The sequence below is a fragment of the Hyla sarda genome, chromosome 1 (genome assembly GCF_029499605.1).
Source record: "Hyla sarda isolate aHylSar1 chromosome 1, aHylSar1.hap1, whole genome shotgun sequence".
In the NCBI taxonomy this organism is placed as follows: domain Eukaryota; kingdom Metazoa; phylum Chordata; class Amphibia; order Anura; family Hylidae; genus Hyla; species Hyla sarda.
In genome coordinates, this window is record NC_079189.1 from 410,359,532 (window position 1) to 410,379,547 (window position 20,016).

At 42.6% G+C, this 20,016-nt stretch overlaps 1 protein-coding gene across 2 annotated transcripts in view; it reads right to left on the reverse strand.

Annotated features, from left to right (window-relative positions):
• CABP7 (calcium binding protein 7) overlaps nt 1-20,016 on the reverse strand; it is a 144,707-nt gene that overhangs the window by 68,539 nt on the left and 56,152 nt on the right. For both annotated transcript variants that reach the window (XR_008846008.1, XM_056528698.1), the window contains exon 2: nt 10,623-10,766. Coding sequence is in view for 1 of the 2 variants with exons in the window: in XM_056528698.1 (XP_056384673.1) it covers nt 10,623-10,766 (144 nt within the window). In the remaining variant the exon portion in view is untranslated. The remainder of the gene's footprint in view (nt 1-10,622; nt 10,767-20,016) is intronic.

Consider the following 20,016-nt stretch of genomic DNA (forward strand, 5'->3'; position numbering starts at 1 on the left):
GTATATGTGTTGACGTGTGAGTGTGTGTACTTGTTACTTGTTCCCAGGAATGCATGGTGGGTTGGGCCTCTTGGGAATTGAATAATCCGAGGGCACTAATAACTGTTGCTACAGATACTTCTGTTCTGTCAGCCCCAAGGTATTATTGGGTTAGGTGCTTGACGCCAGAGGTTCAAAGAGTCTCTCTGGAGGTGGTCTTGAATGTGCGTGTATACAAGGAAGTATAACACAGGAGTCCCTCGGCCTATAAGACATTCCTGTGACCCTCCCTTGAAACTGTGCATGTGTGTGTATGGGCAGGTGTTACGCCGAGCGCTCCGGGTCCCCGCTCCTCCCCGGAGCGCTCGCAGCGTTCTCTTATTCACAGCGCCCCGGTCAGACCTGCTGACCGGGTGCGCTGCGATATTGCTCCCAGCCGGGATGCGATTCGCGATGCGGGATGCGCCTGCTCGCGATGCGCATCTTGGCTCCCGTACCTGACCCCTTCCCCGTCTGTGTTGTCCCGGCGCGCGCGGCCCCGCTCCTTAGGGCGCGCGCGCGCCGGGTCTCTGCGATTTAAAGGGCCACTGCGCCACTAATTGGGGCAGCAGGCCTAATCAGTATCTTCACCTGTGCACTCCCTACTATTACCTCACTTCCCCTGCACTTCCTTGCCGGATCTTGTTGCCCTTGTGCCAGTGAAAGCCATGTGTCTTGTATGTCTCTTGTTGTAAAGTAGCGCAGAAATCCACTGAGACACTGGACGCTCAAAATGTTTTTGAAGAATGACCTAGCTTGAGGGAAAGCAGAGAGGCAGACTCAAAGGGGCGGTGACTGGTGACATAGAGGAGTGGGAGGAGAAAGGCTGGGCTTATAGGAAGATTGACAGAACAGCCTTGGTGTACTGAAACACAGTCACATTAAATTGAAGAAACTACAGTACATATCTACTGCTTACCCTTGAGTGTGTTTACATACTCTGCATACACAGTGTGATATACCTATACATTCTACATTGCATTTATTTGAATAATATCAATTTTGAATGGATAACTTTATAAGGGTAATTTAGTGTAACACGAAGATGCTGATTGTCTTAAACTTATAAGGTTAAAAATTCAAGAGCCTTGATAGGATATCAGAGAATCCATGGTTGATGCTGAGTTATAAATGTAAGTTTGTTCCAAGTAATGTAAAGATGTAATACATAAGGCTGCATATATAGTGACCACACGCAGAATGAAGTTCTATTGCAATAAACCACTCATCTGAGCTGGTGGTTCAGAGAAGGAGAGTTGAAGATATTCACTGAGATGTGTAAGATATCTGAAGGTAAGACATAATGAGTACGGGTACACTTTGTTACCGGCCACAAGTATGGGCTTATTGGAGTGAAGGTTTTCTTGAATCCTGGGGCGAAGCAATCTATAGTTGGCAATTCAACTGTTCAAAGTCCGAGAGCGGCCAGAGAAAGTGGCCATCGTAAAGATCAGAGCCACATTAAGGAAACAGCCCCAGAAGCCAAGGGGACTAAATGGTGAAGGAGGCTGCCAAGGCTGCAGTGCTCCTGTCCCCCCACAATGATGGTACAGAATGTACAGATGGATGGGGAGTGTGGATCTGTCTGGTTAAGTCTCTTGCAGGAATCGGCAATGCATGCTGAGAGAGACCAATGGAAGAAGAAAGAGGTGGTACAGGGCAAAGACGGCATCTAGAGAGTTGGTAAGAAAATGTATGTGCCAGCAGTCTTGTACCCCATGGTAACATGTATGACCTATACACTAAGCAGAAGGGAGCTATGTGTATAGTAACATCCGTACATTGTGTGGCCTCAGGATTCAACAATGCAGAAGGGGGGTTTGTACAGACGTCATCATTTACATCTGTTATGACGTAGGTAAAACAATAAAGGTACCTGACCAACACGCTCCATAATCATCTTACCTGTTTCAGAGACTATGAGTAGACTTCATCTAACTGCCTGGGGTGGGCCAATATCAGTATCTCCTTGTCTAACTGTACTGATTCCCTAACCATAGATACAGTAAACAATACAAATAAGAACCTAATAAACCTCTGATCCGTGCTATAAACCATCATATCAAGTTCTACAAAAAATCTATAGCAATTGCAAATCCCACATTTGTAGACACCATGGCCATAGAAACAGGTTACTCAAATATTAATCTCTGTCTCGAGTGGATGAGGTATACTGCAGGGAAAGGTAATAAAACCAACTGTTATGTTTGTGGTAGCGCTAGACCTCATCTAGGTACAGTCCCATTAATTATTCCAGAGCATGTAGAGGACTGCTTCCTCAGCCTCTACACCAATATCCCCACTGATCACACAGATTGTGAATGGTGGAAGAAAGAATATCCCATAACCACTAAAACCCCTAGACCAGGAGTCTGGTGGTTAACTGGAGTTTCTGCTTCTGTACATACTATGAGACAGTGACAGGAATGGTTGTCTGGGATCACTATATTTCCCCAAGCTATCTATCGTATGTGAATACCAAGTTTCAAGAAGCACATATCCCATGCAGAGAAAGCTAGGTGAGATATGGGAAATCCAGAAATAGTTAAATCTCTAGCAAGACATAGCTTGCTAGGGACTTTGGTAAGTCCTGTGATCAGGCCTGGATTTTTATGTTATGAATGGCAGTTTGATAGTGTGTCCACTTCAGATTTCCAAAGTAGTTCAGATCAGCACAGGTGCTGAAGACAGTTCGTTAGAGGGCTTTAAAACTAGGGGAGAGTCAGTCTGCAAGTGAGGCTGCAAGGAACCTGCACCTCTGATAATTTGAATCCAGAGGTTTTCAGCTTCATTGAGAGGATATTGTAACCTGTGTGAGTAACATATTTATTTTCTGTAGGGTGGACGATAGTAAACACCTGAAAAGACAGGGAAGAGATCTACATAGTTAGCTCTGTACAAGCAGGATTCATTTTTGTGTCAAGTGTCAAGGCTGTATTTGTTTTGTTACTGAAAAATAATGACAGGCCAAGCTCTGTTTAAATGTGACTTCCATGTCCCTGTGCTTGACTGCTTTTTTGCCGCTATTTAACTGGTTTTACAGAGTTGGCTGGCTACACAAATAGCTTAGCATGCTCTTGAATATACATATATCTTTTGCAGATCGCGTACAATAATGTATCATTCACAACCTGCAGGAGAAGACTTGCACCGCTCCAGGTGGCTGAGCAGGGAGTAGAGGAACAAGGGAGTAGAGGAGTAGAGGAGTCCTCAGCCTGGGTGTGCAAGAAAGGTGAGTGGGATTTTTCTTAATATTGGCTAAAGATGGGGACCTATCAAATGGGGGAAATTACCTACGTACAGGGGTCATCCTAAGGGAATAAGAACAACCTACCTACTCGGGGCAATTTGGGGGGGAGGTTGAATTACCTATCTACTGGCAAATTCTGGAGGAAGAATTACCTAGATACTATGGCATTCTGGAGTGGAATTAACTACCTACTGGGACATTCTGGATTTTAAGGGGGAGACGATAAATTACCTGCCTTTCTGAGGCCTTCTGTCATTCTGCAGGAAAAATTTACAACATACTGGAGGCATTCTGTGGTGATGGTGCGGGGCATTACCTACCTTCTGGGGGCATTTGGAGGTGGGGTGGCAATCACTTACCTAATAGGGGTAATACCTACCTATTTGGGAAATATATCTAATGGGGAGATTATTTATTACTTACCTGCCCCAATCCAATTTCTCTACCTTCGCCCCCAACCCACATGCCTACTCACTCTTATCATAGAATCATGGCACACTGCATCTCTCCCCTAAAACAGGTGCTGTGGAAACGGAGCGGAAGCTTCTTTGTATTTAATTTTTTATTTAAATATATTTTATTATTTTCGTAGTACATACATAAAATAAGATACAAACAAAGTAATCAAACAATACAGTTTGATACAGCCACATTGACATAATTTTTTGTATTTAATTTTTTAAGCCTCTACATTTTATCATTAAACATTTCCCCAGAAATCCACAAAGAGGGGCAAGGCAGGAACCTCCTACTCATCCCCCCCCCCCCCCCCCCCCAAAAAAAAAAATCTGGGAAATGACCTCGCGCAGCCAAGTCATTCCTATGAAGAACTTTCGTTCTCCAGGGTTCGCAAAGACAAACCATAGGATTTCAATGCTCCACATATTACCCTTTTCCTTAAAACTCCAGCCTCAGCACAGTTGAACCCAAAAATGCAAATAACAACCTTGTTGGAAAAAATTTGAAAACATTATTCAAACAGCAGCACTATTACCAGCCATTACAAAAAGAAATATTATTTAACAAATGATATGTCCACATACAAAAGGAAGCCTTTTCTGCCCACCTCTCATTCACAGGGGTGAGCCAGTCAGACTTACCCTTTTTGTCATGATTAAACCTTCCATGCTGGCTTCCCCCACCAAGCTGTCACTTCTTGCCAGATCTCCAAGGCTTGCCTCTAGGCCTTCTTCTAACCAGATGTTAAAGGGGTATTCCCATCTCCAATCCACAAGTTGGTGATTAAAAACTGCAATTTGTGTTAAAGGGGAACTCCAGTACTAAATGTCTTATCCCTACCCACAGGATAGCGGTGGTTGACACACCCCCTTTATGCATCTCTATGGGACAGCAGGAGATACACGAGTGCTGTATCTCTGGCTCTCCCATAAAGATGCATGGAGGGGGCGTGTCATCCACCGCTCTGACACTATTCCGTGCATAAGGAGAGTCGGGTTTGATTTTTTCACCTCACACCGGGGCTCTGGGCAGGAGATTGTGGGGGGGTCCCAGCAGTCGGACCCACCGCGATCACTTATACCTTATCCTGTGGATAGGGGATAAGAAGTTCAGTACCGGAGTTTCCCCTTACTATCAAGTCAGAGAAAATAAATACAAGGAAAAATAGGTTTTAGCTACTGTACAAGGACATCCAGGCAGACAACAATGCAGAACAAATATGTAAAATGCTATTCTGCAGATACAATATACTACAGTCATATAGCAATGGCGTATTAGGTAAAGCTATTGCACATATCCCTTAAAGTTCCCTTTGCAGGGATATGAGCAATAGCTTTACCCAATATACCTTTGCTATATGCCCTCTGTATATTGTATGAGCAAAATAGCATTATACATGTATGTAATGTTCTCTGCATTGTCTGTACGGATGTCCTTTGGCATCTCCTTTGTCAGTTACTTAAACCTGTTTATTTTTATTTTATATATTTTTTTAATTCTGACTTGATATTGCAAAGATTGTCCTTTCTATCACCAATACTGCTGCAGCTATTTTTGCAGGTGTGGGATTAGGGCTGAATTGTATATAGCAGTTCATATTCCATATTTAGTATAATTGTTATGCACATGCTTATACAGGCACTAATTCAATACTGTGAAATTGGTTTGTTATATACTAAACATGTACAGCAAATGTGATGTGAATATTAACTAAAAATTACGGAATGAAATACAGTAGAGGCAAAAGCCAGAGTGAAAGGTTTAATCTACATATCCTGAAAAAACCTACAGAATCCACACAGACTATCCATGTATTGCTAAACAGCAACCTAAATCCATAATAACATGCATAGTACATAAAATACTTAAAACTTTGCTCTATTACTTAATGTTTATAGTGTCTGGTCTGGTGCACTCAATTAGGCTTTTCAGCTGGTCTATAGATTCATATACTCTATTAAGAAAGCAAGGAAGCTGAAATATTATGTTGGGCCACTAGTGATATTCTTTAGCTGACTAGAAATATATTGGCTCTGCTGGGTCAAGAGGTCAAATTATTATTTTTTGTTCTATTCTGCAATGTTACCTTCAGGTTACAGGCAGGCATAGGGGCAGCTACAACATACTTTAGTACTTAAAGGGATAGTGTTGCAGGATTTGAGTGTTTTACAACAGCTGCAATATATGGGAGTTCATTGTCAAATACTGTAAATGCATATGGGCTAATATAATATCAGAAACTAAGAAACTACAGGCCTTCCCTCAGACCCAAGAGATCCCTATTAATCCTATAAATCTAATCTGTGAGTATAATGTTACTATCCTACCTTATCTAGGCCTCCAGCAGGACTGAGATGACTTTGCCTGGAATGTCCCAGTTTATACAGCAAAGTAACCTGCGGAATGCAGGAAAGGTACTTTAACCCCTTAACGACGAAGGACTTAAATGTACGTCCTGGTGAGGTGGTACTTACGGCACCAGGACGTACATTTACGTCCTATGCATAACCGCTCGCATCGGAGCGATGCTCGCATCATGCGCGGCAGGTCACGACTGCTGATAGCAGCCAGGGACCTGCCTGCAATGGCGGACATCCGCGATCGCGCGGATGTCCACCATGAACCCCTCAGATGGGGTGATCAATACAGATCACGGCATCTGCAGCATCGCGGTACTTTGAATGGATGATCGGATCGCCCGCAGCGCTCGGATCGATCCGATCATCCAGCATGGCGGCCGGAGGTCCCCTCACCTTGCTCCGGCCATCTCCCAGGGTCTTCTGCTCTGGTCTGCGATCGAGCAGACCAGAGCAGAAGATGACCGATAATGCTGATCAGTGCTATGTCCTATACATAGCACTGAACAGTGTTAGCCATCGAATGATTGCTATAAATAGTCCCCTATGGGGACTATTAAAGTGTAAAAATAAAAGTAAAAAAAGTAAAAAAAATTAAAGTAAAAAAATGTGAAAAACCCCCTCCCCCAATAAAAACGTAAATTGTCCCATTTTCCCTATTTCACCCCCAAAAAGTGTAAAAAAAATATTTTAGATACATATTTGGTAGCGCCGCTAAATATCCCAACTATTAAAATAAAATGTTAATGATATCGTACGGTGAACGGCTTGAACATAAAAAAAAAAGGCCAAAATAGCTGCTTTTTTATAACATTTTATTCCAAAAAAATGTATAAAAAAAAGTATTAAAAGTTTTATATAAGCACATATGGTATCAATAAAAAAAAAAAATGAGCCCTCATACCGCTGCTTATATGGAAAAATGAAAAAGTTATAGGTCTTCATAATAGGGGGATTTTTTTGTATAACAATAATTAATAGGGGGATTTTAAACGTACTAATTTGGTTAAACAGTTTGCGATTTTTTTTAAGCGCTACAGTAATAGAAAAGTATATTTTCATGGGTATCATTTTAATCGTATTGACCCAAAGAATAAAGAACACATGTAATTTTTACCGTAAATTGTATAGCATGAAAACGAAACCTTCCAAAATTTGCAAAATTGCGGTTTTATTTTAAATTTCCCCACACAAATAGTATTTTTTTTTGTTGCGCCATACATTTTATGGTAAAGTGAGTGTTGGCGTTACAACGGACAACTGGTCGCGTAAAAAACAAGCCCTCATACTAGTCTGTGGATGAAAATATAAAAGAGTTATGATTTTTTGAAGGCGAGGAGGAAAAAACGAAAACATAAAAATAAAATTGTCTGTGTCCTTAAGGCCAAAATGGGCTTCGTCTTTAAGGGGTTAACTTATATGTACACTTGATTTTCGGATGATGCATTGCCTTACTGTAATAGGCTGTATTCAGCTCGAATGTATTCTTAATCACTTCTTTTATTCCTAGTGTTGTCATTAGTTTACCAATTTCCTATGGTCCATAGTGATAAAAAAAATAAAGTTAATCTGAGGGTTCATGCACAGAAATTAAATATGGCTCTATACAACTTCAGAGCCATAACTTAGTACACCTAGACCTCTACGTCAACCTTCTGATATGCAAGTGATTTCATCCCAAAAATCTTGGCATGCTTCCCCTTGGCATGCTCTAGAGGATTTCTAGAGGAAAATATCTCCATTCTCCACTGTGCAGAGGCACCACTCTGTATGCCACAGTGCAGACTTTACTGTGTACATAACACCTATCTCTACAGGAGGTATGTTAAAACGTCTTTACTAGTTCCCATAAATTCAGCACTGTTGAATATTCTTACAATACCTCTGATAAAAGAGGATGCAGCATATAAAAGCCTGACATTGATTGATAACTTAGGTCTGTGTGATACAGGTTGTTCTATTAAGTGAAGTATCTTGCTTGGTGCTATGGATAATGGCACATATGAGACAATGTATTATTAATTACCGTAAATCTCATAGACAAGTTTGAGAAAGTAATGAAGGTTCAAAGCTATTACAAACTTTAAGAACCTCACAAAATGCATATATTGATCAGGCATATGCCAAAAAAGTTACATGCAATTTAGCACAGAACAGAATTACATTGCAGTATAACTTTTATGGTATTTTTAAAACAAGTTAACAGACTAGAGTAAACTTCCCTCTTGGCAATGGGACACAGACACTCTTGGTCAAAGCATAATCTGCTAGAATATCCTTTTCTATATTATTATTATTATTATTATTATTATTATTAATAATAGTAATAATTGTTTAACAATAATTATTTATATAGCGCACACAGGTTCCAAAGCCTGTACACTCAAAATATTGTAAATGTAATGTTTACATTGCCAGTTGCTAAAGTTTTATTTAAATTTACAATAAAGTAGCAGTCAAACACATACAGTGGGGCAAAAAAAGTATTTAGTCAACCACCAATTGTGCAAGTTCTCCCACTTAAAAAGATGAGAGAGGCCTGTAAATTTCATCATAGGTATACCTCAACTATGAGAGACATAATGAGAAAAAAATCCATAAAACCACATTGTCTGATTTTAAAAAAATAAGTATTTGGTCACCTACATAAAAGCAAGATTTCTGGCTCTCACAGACCTGTAACTTCTTCTTTAAGAGTCTCCTCTGTCCTCCACTCGTTACCTGTATTAATGGCACCTGTTTGAGGTTGTGGACAGGTGTCTTTTATACTGATAACAAGTTCAAACAGTCACACTCCAAACTCCACTATGGCCAAGAGCAAAGAGCTGTCGAAGGACACAAGTAATAAAATTGTAGCCCTGCACCAGGCTGGGAGGACTGAATCTGCAATAGGCAAGCAGCATGGTGTGAAGAAATCAACTGTGGGAGCAATTATTAGAAAATGGAAGACATACAAGACCACTGATAATCTCCCTCGATCTGGAGCTCCACGCAAGATCTCACCCCGTGGTGTCAAAATGATCACAAGAACGATGAGCAAAAATCCCATAACCACACGGAGGGACCTAGTGAATGACCTGCAGAGAGCTGGGACCAAAGTAACAAAGGCTACCATCAGTAACACACTATGCTGCCAGGGACTCAAATCATGCAGTGCCAGACGTGTCCTTCTGCTTAAGCCAGTACATGTCCGGGCCGGTCTGAAGTTTGATAGAGAGCATTTGGATGATCCACAAGAGTATTGGAAGAATGTCATATGGTCAGATGAAACCAAAGTAGAACTTTTTGGTAAAAACTCAACTCGTCATGTTTGGAGGAGATAGTATGCTGAGTTGCATCCAAAGAACCCCATACCTACTGTGATACATGCGGGTGGAAACATCATGCTTTGGGGACCAGGACAAATGATCCGTGTAAAGGAAAGAATGAATGGGGCCATGTATCGTGAGATTTTAAATGAAAACCTCCTTCCATCAGCAAGGGTATTGAAGATGAAACGTGGCTGGGTTTTTCAGCATGTCAATGATCCCAAAGAAACTGCCCAGGCAAGGAAGGAGTGGCTTCGTAAGAAGCATTTCAAGGTCCTGGATTGGCCTAGCCAGTCTCCAGATCTCAACCCCATAGAAAACCTTTGGAGGGAGTTGAAAGTCCGTGTTGCCCAGCGACAGCCCCAAATCATCACTGCTCTAGAGGAGATCTGTATGGAGGAATGGGCCAAAATACCAGCAACAGTGTGTGAAAACCTTGTGAAGACTTACAGAAAACATTTGACCTCTGTCATTGCCAAAGGGTATATAACAAAGTATTAAGATGAACTTTTGTTATTGACCAAATCCTTTTTTTTTTCACCATAATTTGCAAATAAATTCTTTAAAAATCAGACAATGATTTTATGGATTTTTTTTTCATTATGTTTCATTAGTTGAGGTATACCTATGATGGAAGGCCTCTCATCTTTTTAAGAGGGAGAACTTGCACAATTGGTGGCTGACTAAATACTTTTTTGCCCCACTGTAAAGCTATTTTCCCTCTGAGTCTTTAGTGTTCTTTCAGCTCATGTACCAAGAACACTTCTGGTGTATATGTTAAACATCAATAGTGCCTTTTTGACATAACATATGCCAAAAGAGTGTCCTTTAGGCATACATTAGGGCAGTAAAGATTTTATCTACTTTAATAAAAAAATGTAGTCAACTATGATATTTAATAACAAGGCACCCCGCAAAAAGAAGAACCATGCAGTATAGGTTCAGTATGGAAATATACATTAGGAACGTATAACTCGGACGTAAAGTACAAACATAGTGTAAGGACAGCCTAAGTAAGATATAAAAGAATGTATTTAACACAGAGACAAGGTTATAATAAAAAAAAAAGGGGATTTTTAAATTTGTAGACTCACTGGAACTACTGTCAGATTGCTATCCACTGAGATCAGGATATGGAGAAAGAAACTATGCTGGAAGAAGGTATAAACTATACCTAAGGTGCACTGTAATGTATACAGATAAAGTACAGATAATGCTCCCAGGCCTTACCATCCATATCTAGCCTCTGTATAATGACCTCCAGTTCCACTTCATTGGGCATGTACCCCAGGGACCTCATTGCTGTGCCCAGCTCTTGCTTGGAGATGAATCCATTTCCGTCTCGATCAAACACCTTGAAGGCTTCTCGAATCTCTGTGTAGATAGGCAAAAAAAGGTTAACTGTTTCCATCCTATTAGATACCTAGAAGATTATACCGCTAGAAAATAATGGGCTAATGAAATAGCAACTTAACAACATACACATAAAAAGGCCTTTAAAAGTAAACGATATCTACATTGCAGGTGCATGCATTCTGTTGCCTTGTAAGGAAAGAAGAACCTGGTTACAGTGTGCTTCTCTAAAGTCAAGAAAAAACTGCCTTCATGCTCACTACTTTGTCTACATACCTACAGCTCTGAGAGCCTCCAAAAATAAATATATATTTATATGTAAATACAGTCATGGCCGTAAATGTTGGCACCCCTGAAATTTTTCTAGAAAATGAAGTATTTCTCACAGAAAAGGATTGCAGTGACACGTGTTTTGCTATACACATATTGATTCCCTTTGTGTGTATTGGAACTAAACCAAAAAAAGGGAGGAAAAAAGCAAATTGGACATAATGTCACACCAAAACTCCAAAATTCCAAAAATGGGCTAGACAAAATTATTGACACCCTTTCAATATTATGGAAAAATAAGATTGTTTCAAGCATGTGATGCTCCTTTAAACTTACCTGGGGCAAGTAAAAGGTGTGGGCAATATAAATATCACACCTGAAAGCAGATAGAAAGGAAAGAAGTTCACTTAGTCTTTGCATTGTGTGTCTGTGTGTGCCACACTAAGCATGGACAACAGAAAGAAGAGAAAAGAACTGTCTGAGGATTTGAGAACCAAAATTGTGGGAAAATCAACAATCTCAAGTCCATTGTGGAAAAATCAACAGTTACAAGTCCATCTCCAGAGATCTAGATTTGCCTTTGTCCACAGTGCGCAACATTATCAAGAGGTTTGCAACCCATGGCACTGTAGCTAATCTCCCTGGGCGTGGACGGAAGAGAAAAATTTATGAAAGGTGTCAACGCAGGATAGTCCGGATGGTGGATAAGCAGCCCCAAACAAGTTCCAAAGAAATTTAAGCTGTCCTGCAGGCTCAGGGAGCATCAGTGTCAGCACGAACTATCCGTCGACATTTAAATGAAATGAAACGCTATGGCAGGAGACCCAGGAGGACCCCACTGCTGATATAGAGACATAAAAAAGCAAGACTTCATTTTGCCAAAATGAACTTGAGTAAGCCAAAATTCTTCTGGGAAATTGTCTTCTGGATAGATGAGACCAAGATAGAACTTTTTGGTAAAGCACATCATTCTACTGTTTACCGAAAACGGAATGAGACCTACAAAGAAAAGAACACAGTACCTACAGTGAAATATGGTGGAGGTTCAATGATGTTTTGGGGTTGTTTTGCTGCCTCTGGTGCCTTGAAGTTGTGCAAGGCATCATGAAATCTGTGGATTACCAATGGATTTTGGGTCGCATTGTACCGCCCAGTGTCAGAAAGCTGGGTGTGCTCCGAGATCTTGGGTCTTCCAGCAGGACAATGACCCCAAACATACATCAAAAAGAACCCAGAAATGGATGGCAACAAAGCGCTGGAGAGTTCTGAAGTGGCCAGCAATGAGTCCAGATCTAAATCCCATTGAACACCTGTGGAGAGATCTTAAAATTGCTGTTGGGAAAAGGCGCCCTTCCAATAAGAGAGACCTGGAGCAGTTGGCAGAGTGGTCCAACATTCCGGCTGAGAGGTGTAAGAAGCTTATTGATGGTTATAGGAAGCGACTGATTTCAGTTATTTTTTTCCAAAGGATGTGCAACCAAATATTAAGTTAAGGGTGCCAATAATTTTGTCCAGCCCTTCTTTGGAGTTTGGTGTGACATTATGTCCAATTTGCTTTTTTTCCTCCCTTTTTTGGTTTAGTTCATATACACATGTGTATTGCAAAACATGTGTTACTGCAGTCCTTTTCTGTGAGAAATACTTTCATGTTCTTGAAAAATTTCAGGGGTGCCAACATTTACGGCCCTGACTGTATATACAGGGTATGGAAATAAAAAAATAAATAAAAAAAAAAAAAAACTACTTGTCAAAGGGACTAAAACGGAGCACAATCTACTTGTCCCTCATGAAAAACCACTTACATGTTATTTTGATACTTTAGGTTGCCCGATTACAGCAATATCAAATTTGTTTAGATTCTGTCATGTTTTACTAATTTAAGAAATTCAAAATTTTAAAAATGTTCTGACTCCTATAACATTTTTTTGTATGAGGGCTCATTTTTGGTGTCGTAATCTTCTGTTTGTATTGGTACCATTTTGGTATTGATCTGACTTTTTGATTGCTTTTTACTTAATTTTTTCTGGGCTAGGATGTTATAGACAAAACGCAATTCTGTGGATTGGTATTTTTTTTTACGTCAACGCCATTGACTGTACTGGATATATAATGTTATATTTTAATAGTTCAGACAATTACGCACGCGCCAATACCAAATATGTTTATTTTCATTATGTTAACATGTTTTTTTATTAAACTTTTTTTTGACATTTTATTAGTCCTCTTAAGACTTTAAGGAAGAATAATTAGATTCCACATACAGATCAATGCAGTTATATTCTACCCGCCATATTAATTAGAGGGTGTTGTCGGTCCGCCCCTGCTTGCCCGAAGCAGGGCTAAAGGCCTGAAAAATTTGCAGCATATTTTCTAGGTAGGCAAACAAGAAGAGAACTAGAAAACGTCACTCACCATCCAGGTTGTTGCTTTATTCAGTGCAACAAAGCATAAACAGGCACAGGCGGGTATGGCAGTGTGAGGCGGAGGCATCCAAAACAGACCGTTTCGTGCATATGACGCACTTCCTCTAGCTGGTACCGGCTAGAGGAAGGGCGTCATACGCACGAAACGGTCTAAAATGGACCACATGTGGAGAGCTTCAAAAAGACCTAAAATTAGCAGGTACTGTTGTCTCCAAGAAAACACTAAGGAATGTACTCTGCCATCAAAGCATGTAGGCACACTCACTATGCAAGACTCCATTGCTGAATAAAAAGCATGGTGAAGCTTTTTTAAAGTTTGCTGCACAACACTTGGAAAAGCCAGTGAAAAACTGGGAAAATATAGAGTGGTCAGATAAGAGCAAAATTTTACTGTTTGGATGCCATCATATACACCATGGGGGAGATTTGTCAAAACCTGTGCAGGGGAAAAGCTGCCATGTTGCCCATAACAACCAATCATATTGCTTCTTTAATTTTTAACAAGGCCTCTGCAAAATGAAAGAAGCGATCTGATTGGTTGCTATGGTCAACTGGGCAACTTTTCCTCTGCACAGGTTTTGATAAATCTCCCCTATGTTTGGAGGAGAGATTTAAAGACTGTCTGGAAGAATGTGTTAAAATCACTCCAGAGCCATGCATGCGACTAGTTTCCCCTTACGGAAGATGCCTTGAAACTGTCATAACCAACAAAGGCTTTTTGTACCTTTTCCCTGTACCATTTCACATTATTTTATTATACATACCGTATTTACTCAAGTATAAGCCGAGTTTTTCAGCACCATTTTTCGTGCTGAAAACATTCCCCTCAACTTATACTCGAGTGATGGGAAAAATAAAAATAGAAAATCGCAGGCATACCGGTGGGGGTGGCGAGGGGATGGGCCGGGCCGTCCATCGTCGCCCATCTATGCTGCAGGGACCGTCCGACTTCCAGTGGGGAGGGTGAGCCAGTCCGGGCCGTCCATCTTGAACAGGAGGCCCTCTTCTCCGCTCCTGGCCGGCCCTGGATGCCCGGAGCGGCCTCTCGGTCAAGATAGATGGCCTGAACCGGCTCACCCTCCCCACTAGAAATCGGACGGCCCCTGCAGCGACGTTGGATGGCTGCTAGGGAAGGACCAACAGAGCTGCAACTGGGGAGGTGAGTAGAGAACGAGAGGGGGGTCTGATATGGGGGGCAAGTGGGATCTGAATGAGGGGGGTCTGGATGATGACAAGAGGGATGAGGGGGGGTCTGGATGATGACAGTGGGAGTCAGGATGATGACAGAGGAGGGCAGGATGATGACCGGAGGGGGGAGGATGTATTTTCCACCCTAGGCTTATACTTGAATCAATACGTTTTCCTGGGTTTTTGTGGTGAAATTAGGGGCCTCGGCTTGTATTCGAACCGGCTAATCCTCGAGCATATACGGTAACTTGGTTTCTGAGCTTATTTGTTTTGGTCAATAGCATCTTTGGATATATATTTAGTGAAAAAAATGGTGATGTGTTCAATGATTTATTTCACCTTCTGTATACATTCACATATATATAGCAATAGTAGGAAACCTTCAAAACCTTCAAAACATAAAAAGTCCCAACTGTAGGTACACGCAGGCACTGGACCTTGGTCAAGGGTCCACAGATACACAGAATAAGGAATCCCCCACAGCACACTGGATAGTGTAAAAAAGGTGAAGTTTTATTCCATCAACACAAGAGTGTATACAAATTGCTTGTATACACTCTTGTGTTAATAGAATATAACTTCACCTTTTTTTTACACTATCCAGTGTGCTGCAGGGAATTCCTTCTTATATATACACAGTGGGGGGGAAAAGTATTTAGTCAGTCACCAATTGTGCAAGTTCTCCCACTTAAAAAGATGAGAGAGGCCTGTAATTTTCATCATAGGTACACTTCAACTATGAGAGACAGAATGGGGGGGGGGGGGGGAATACAGGAAATCACATTGTAGGATTTCTAATGAATTAATTGATAAACTCCTCGGTAAAATATGTATTTGGTCACCTACAAACAAGCAAGATTTCTGGCTCTCACAGACCTGTAACTTCTTTAACCCCTTAAGGACCCGGGCTTTTTCCGTTTTTTCATTTTCAATTTTTCCTCCTTAACTTTAAAAAATCATAACTTTTAAAAATTTTCACCTAAAATTATATATAATGGCTTAATTTTTGCGTCACTAATTCTACTTTGTAATGACATTAGTCATTTTACCCAAAAATCTATGGTGAAACGGGAAAAAAAATCAATGTGCGACAAAATTGATGTAAAAACACTATTTTGTAAGTTTTTGGGGGCTTCTGTTTTTACGCAGTACATTTTTTTTCAAAAATGATACCTTATCTTTATTCTGTAGGTCCATACGGTTAAAATGATACCCTACTTGTATAGGTTTGAATTTGTATCACTTCCGAAAAAAATCATGAATACATGCAGGAAAATTTATACGTTTAAAATGGTAATCTTTTGACCCCTATAACTTTTTTATTTTTTTGTGTTCAGGGCGCTTTGATGACTAATTTTTTGCGCCGTCATCTGAGGTTTTTAGCGGTACCATTTTTGTTCTGATCAGACTTTTTGATCACTTTTTATTCACTTTTTTGTGGTATAAAAAGTGATAAAAAATGCGCTATTTTGGACTTTGGAATTTTTTTGCGCGTACGCCATTAAACGAGCGGTTTAAAAAGCAGTATATTTTTATAATTCGGACATTTCCGCACGCGGCGATACCACATATGTTTATTTTTATTATTATTTACATAATGTTTTTTTTATTTTTGGAAATGCCGGGTGATTCAAACTTTTATTAGAGGAAGGGATAATTGAAAGGGTTAATGATTTTTTTTACACTTTTCTTATGCAATATTATAGCTCCTATAGGGGGCTATAACATTGCATGTACTGATCTTTTACACTGATTGATCCATCTCCATAGGAATGGATCAATCAGTGTTTTCGGCGATTGAATGCTCAAGCCTGGATCTCAGGCTTGAAGCATTCATTCGGCGATCGGACAGCACAGGAGAAGGTAAGAAGACCTCCTCCTGTGCTACAGCTGTTCGGGATGCCGCGATTATACCGCGGCAATCCCGAACAGCTCCCTGAGCTAGCCGGGCACTTTTACTTTCGTTTTTAGCCGCACGGCTCAGCTTTGAGCGCGCGGCTAAAGGGTTAATAGCGCGCGGCACAGCGATAAGTGCCGCGCGCTATTAGAGGCGGGTCCCGGCTTCACTATGACGCCGGGCCCGCCGCGATATGATTCGGGATCACCGTGTGACCCCGCGTTATATCGCAGGACCGGGACTCATGACGTACGCATACGTCATGGGGTCCTTAAGAGGTTAAGAGTTTCCTCTGTCCTCCACTCGTTACCTGTGTTGATTGCACCAGTTTGAACTTGTTATCAGTAAAATAGACACCTGTCCACTACCTTAAACAGTCATACTCCAAACTCCACTATGGCCAAGACCAAAGAGCTGTCGAAGGACACTGGAAAAAAAATTGTAGACCTGCACCAGGCTGGGAACACTGATTCTGCAATAGGCAAGCAGCTTGGTGTGAAGAAATCAACTGTGGAAGCAATAATTAAAAAACGGAAGACATTCAAGACCACAGATAATCTCCGTTCATCTGGGGCTCCATGCAAGATCTCACCCGTGGTGTCAAAATGATCACAAGAATGGTGAGCAAAATTCCCAGAACCACACAGGGGTACCTAGTGAATGACCTGCAGAGAGCTGGGACCAAAGTAACAAAGACTACCATCAGTATGACACTACACCGCCAGCGACTCAAATCATGTAGTGCTAGACGTGTCCCCCTGCTTAAGCCAGTACATATCCGGGACCGTCTGAAGTTTCCTAGAGAGCATTTTGAGGATCCAGAAGAGAATTGAGAGAATGTCATATGGTCAGATGAAACCAAAGTAGAACTTTTTGGAAAAACTCAATTAGTCGTGTTTGGAGGAGAAAGAATGCTGAGTTGCATCCAAAGAACACCATACCTACTGTGAAGCATGGGGGTAGAAACATCATGCTTTGGGACTGTTTTTCAGCAAAGGGATCAGGATGACTGATCCGTGTAAAGAAAAGAATGAATAGAGCCATGTATCGTGAGATTTTGAGTGAAAACCTCCTTCCATCAGCAAGGGCATTGAAGATGAAACGTGGCTGGGTCTTTCAGCTGTTACGCCGAGCGCTCCGGGTCCCCGCTCCTCCCCGGAGCGCTCGCAGCGTTCTCTTATTCACAGCGCCCCGGTCAGACCTGCTGACCGGGTGCGCTGCGATATTGCTCCCAGCCGGGATGCGATTCGCGATGTGGGACGCGCCCGCTCGCGATGCGCATCTCGGTTCCCGTACCTGACCCGTTCCCCGTCTGTGTTGTCCCGGCATGCGCGGCCCCGCTCCTTAGGGCGCGCGCGCGCCGGGTCTCTGCGATTTAAAGGGCCACTGCGCCACTGATTGGCGCAGCAGGCCTAATCAGTATCTTCACCTGTGCACTCCCTACTTATACCTCACTTCCCCTGCACTCCCTCGCCGGATCTCGTTGCCATTGTGCCAGTGAAAGCGTTTCCTTGTGTGTTCCTAGCCTGTGTTCCAGACCTCCTGCCGTTGCCCCTGACTACGATCCTTGCTGCCTGCCCTGACCTTCTGCTACGTCCGACCTTGCTCTTGTCTACTCCCTTGTACCGCGCTTATCTCAGCAGTCAGAGAGGTTGAGCCGTTGCCGGTGGATACGACCTGGTTGCTACCGCCGCTGCAAGACCATCCCGCTTTGCGGCGGGCTCTGGTGAATACCAGTAGCAACTTAGAACCGGTCCACTGACACGGTCCACGCCAATCCCTCTCTGGCACAGAGGATCCACCTCCAGCCAGCCGAAACGTGACAGTAGATCCGGCCATGGTTCCCGCTGAGGTCCCGCTGCCAGTTGTCGCCGACCTCACCACGGTGGTCGCCCAGCAGTCGCAACAGATAGCGCAACAAGGCCACCAGCTGTCTCAACTGACCGTGATGCTACAGCAGCTACTACCACAGCTTCAGCAATCATCTCCTCCGCCAGCTCCTGCACCTCCTCCGCAGCGAGTGGCCGCATCCAGCCTCCGATTATCTTTGCCGGATAAATTTGATGGGGACTCTAAGTTTTGCCGTGGTTTTCTTTCGCAATGTTCCCTGCATTTGGAGATGATGTCGGACCAGTTTCCAACTGAAAGGTCAAAGGTGGCTTTCGTAGTCAGCCTTCTGTCTGGGAAAGCCCTGTCATGGGCCACACCGCTCTGGGACCGCAATGATCCTGTCACTGCCTCTGTACACTCCTTCTTCACGGAGATTCGAAGTGTCTTTGAGGAACCTGCCCGAGCCTCTTCTGCCGAGACTGCCCTGCTGAACCTGGTCCAGGGTAATTCTTCTGTTGGCGAGTACGCCATCCAATTCCGTACTCTCGCCTCCGAATTATCCTGCAATAACGAGGCCCTCTGCGCGACCTTTAAAAAAGGCCTATCCAGTAACATTAAAGATGTGCTGGCCGCACAACAAATTCCTGCTAACCTGCATGAACTTATTCATCTTGCCACCTGCATTGACATGCGTTTTTCCAAAAGGCGTCAGGACCTCCGCCAGGATATGGACTTTGTTCGCACGAGGCGGTTTCTCTCCCCGGCTCCTCTCTCCTCTGGTCCTCTGCAATCCGTTCCTGTGCCTTCCGCCGTGGAGGCTATGCAAGTTGACCGGTCTCGCTTGACACCTCAAGAGAGGACTCGACGCCGCATGGAGAACCTTTGCCTGTACTGTGCCGGTACCGAACATTTCTTGAAGGATTGTCCTATCCGTCCTCCTCGCCAGGAAAGACGCACGCTGACTCCGCATAAAGGTGAGACAGCTCTTGATGTGAACTCTGCTTCTCCACGTCTTACTGTGCCTGTGCGGATTTCTTCTTCTACCTTCTCCTTCTCAGCCATGGCCTTCTTGGATTCCGGATCTGCAGGAAATTTTATTTTGGCCTCTCTCATCAACAGGTTCAACATCCCGGTGACCAGTCTCGCCAGACCCCTCTACATCAACTCTGTTAATAATGAAAGATTGGACTGTACCGTGCATTACCGCACAGAACCTCTCTTAATGTGCATCGGACCCCATCACGAAAAAATTTAATTTTTGGTCCTCTCTAACTGCACTTCAGAAATTCTTCTTGGATTACCGTGGCTTCAACGCCATTCCCCAACCCTTGATTGGACCACAGGGGAAATCAAGAACTGGGGTAGTTCTTGCCACAAGGACTGTCTTAAACCGGCTCCCTGTACTCACAGTCAAGACCCTGTGGTTCCCCCGGTATCTGGTCTTCCCAAGGCCTATCTGGATTATGCTGATGTTTTTTGCAAAAAACAAGCAGAGACTTTGCCTCCTCACAGGCCTTATGACTGTCCTATTGACCTCCTCCCGGGTACTACTCCACCCCGGGGCAGAATCTATCCTCTGTCTGCTCCGGAAACTCAAGCCATGTCGAAGTACATCCAAGAGAACTTAAAAAAGGGGTTTATCCGCAAGTCCTCCTCCCCTGCC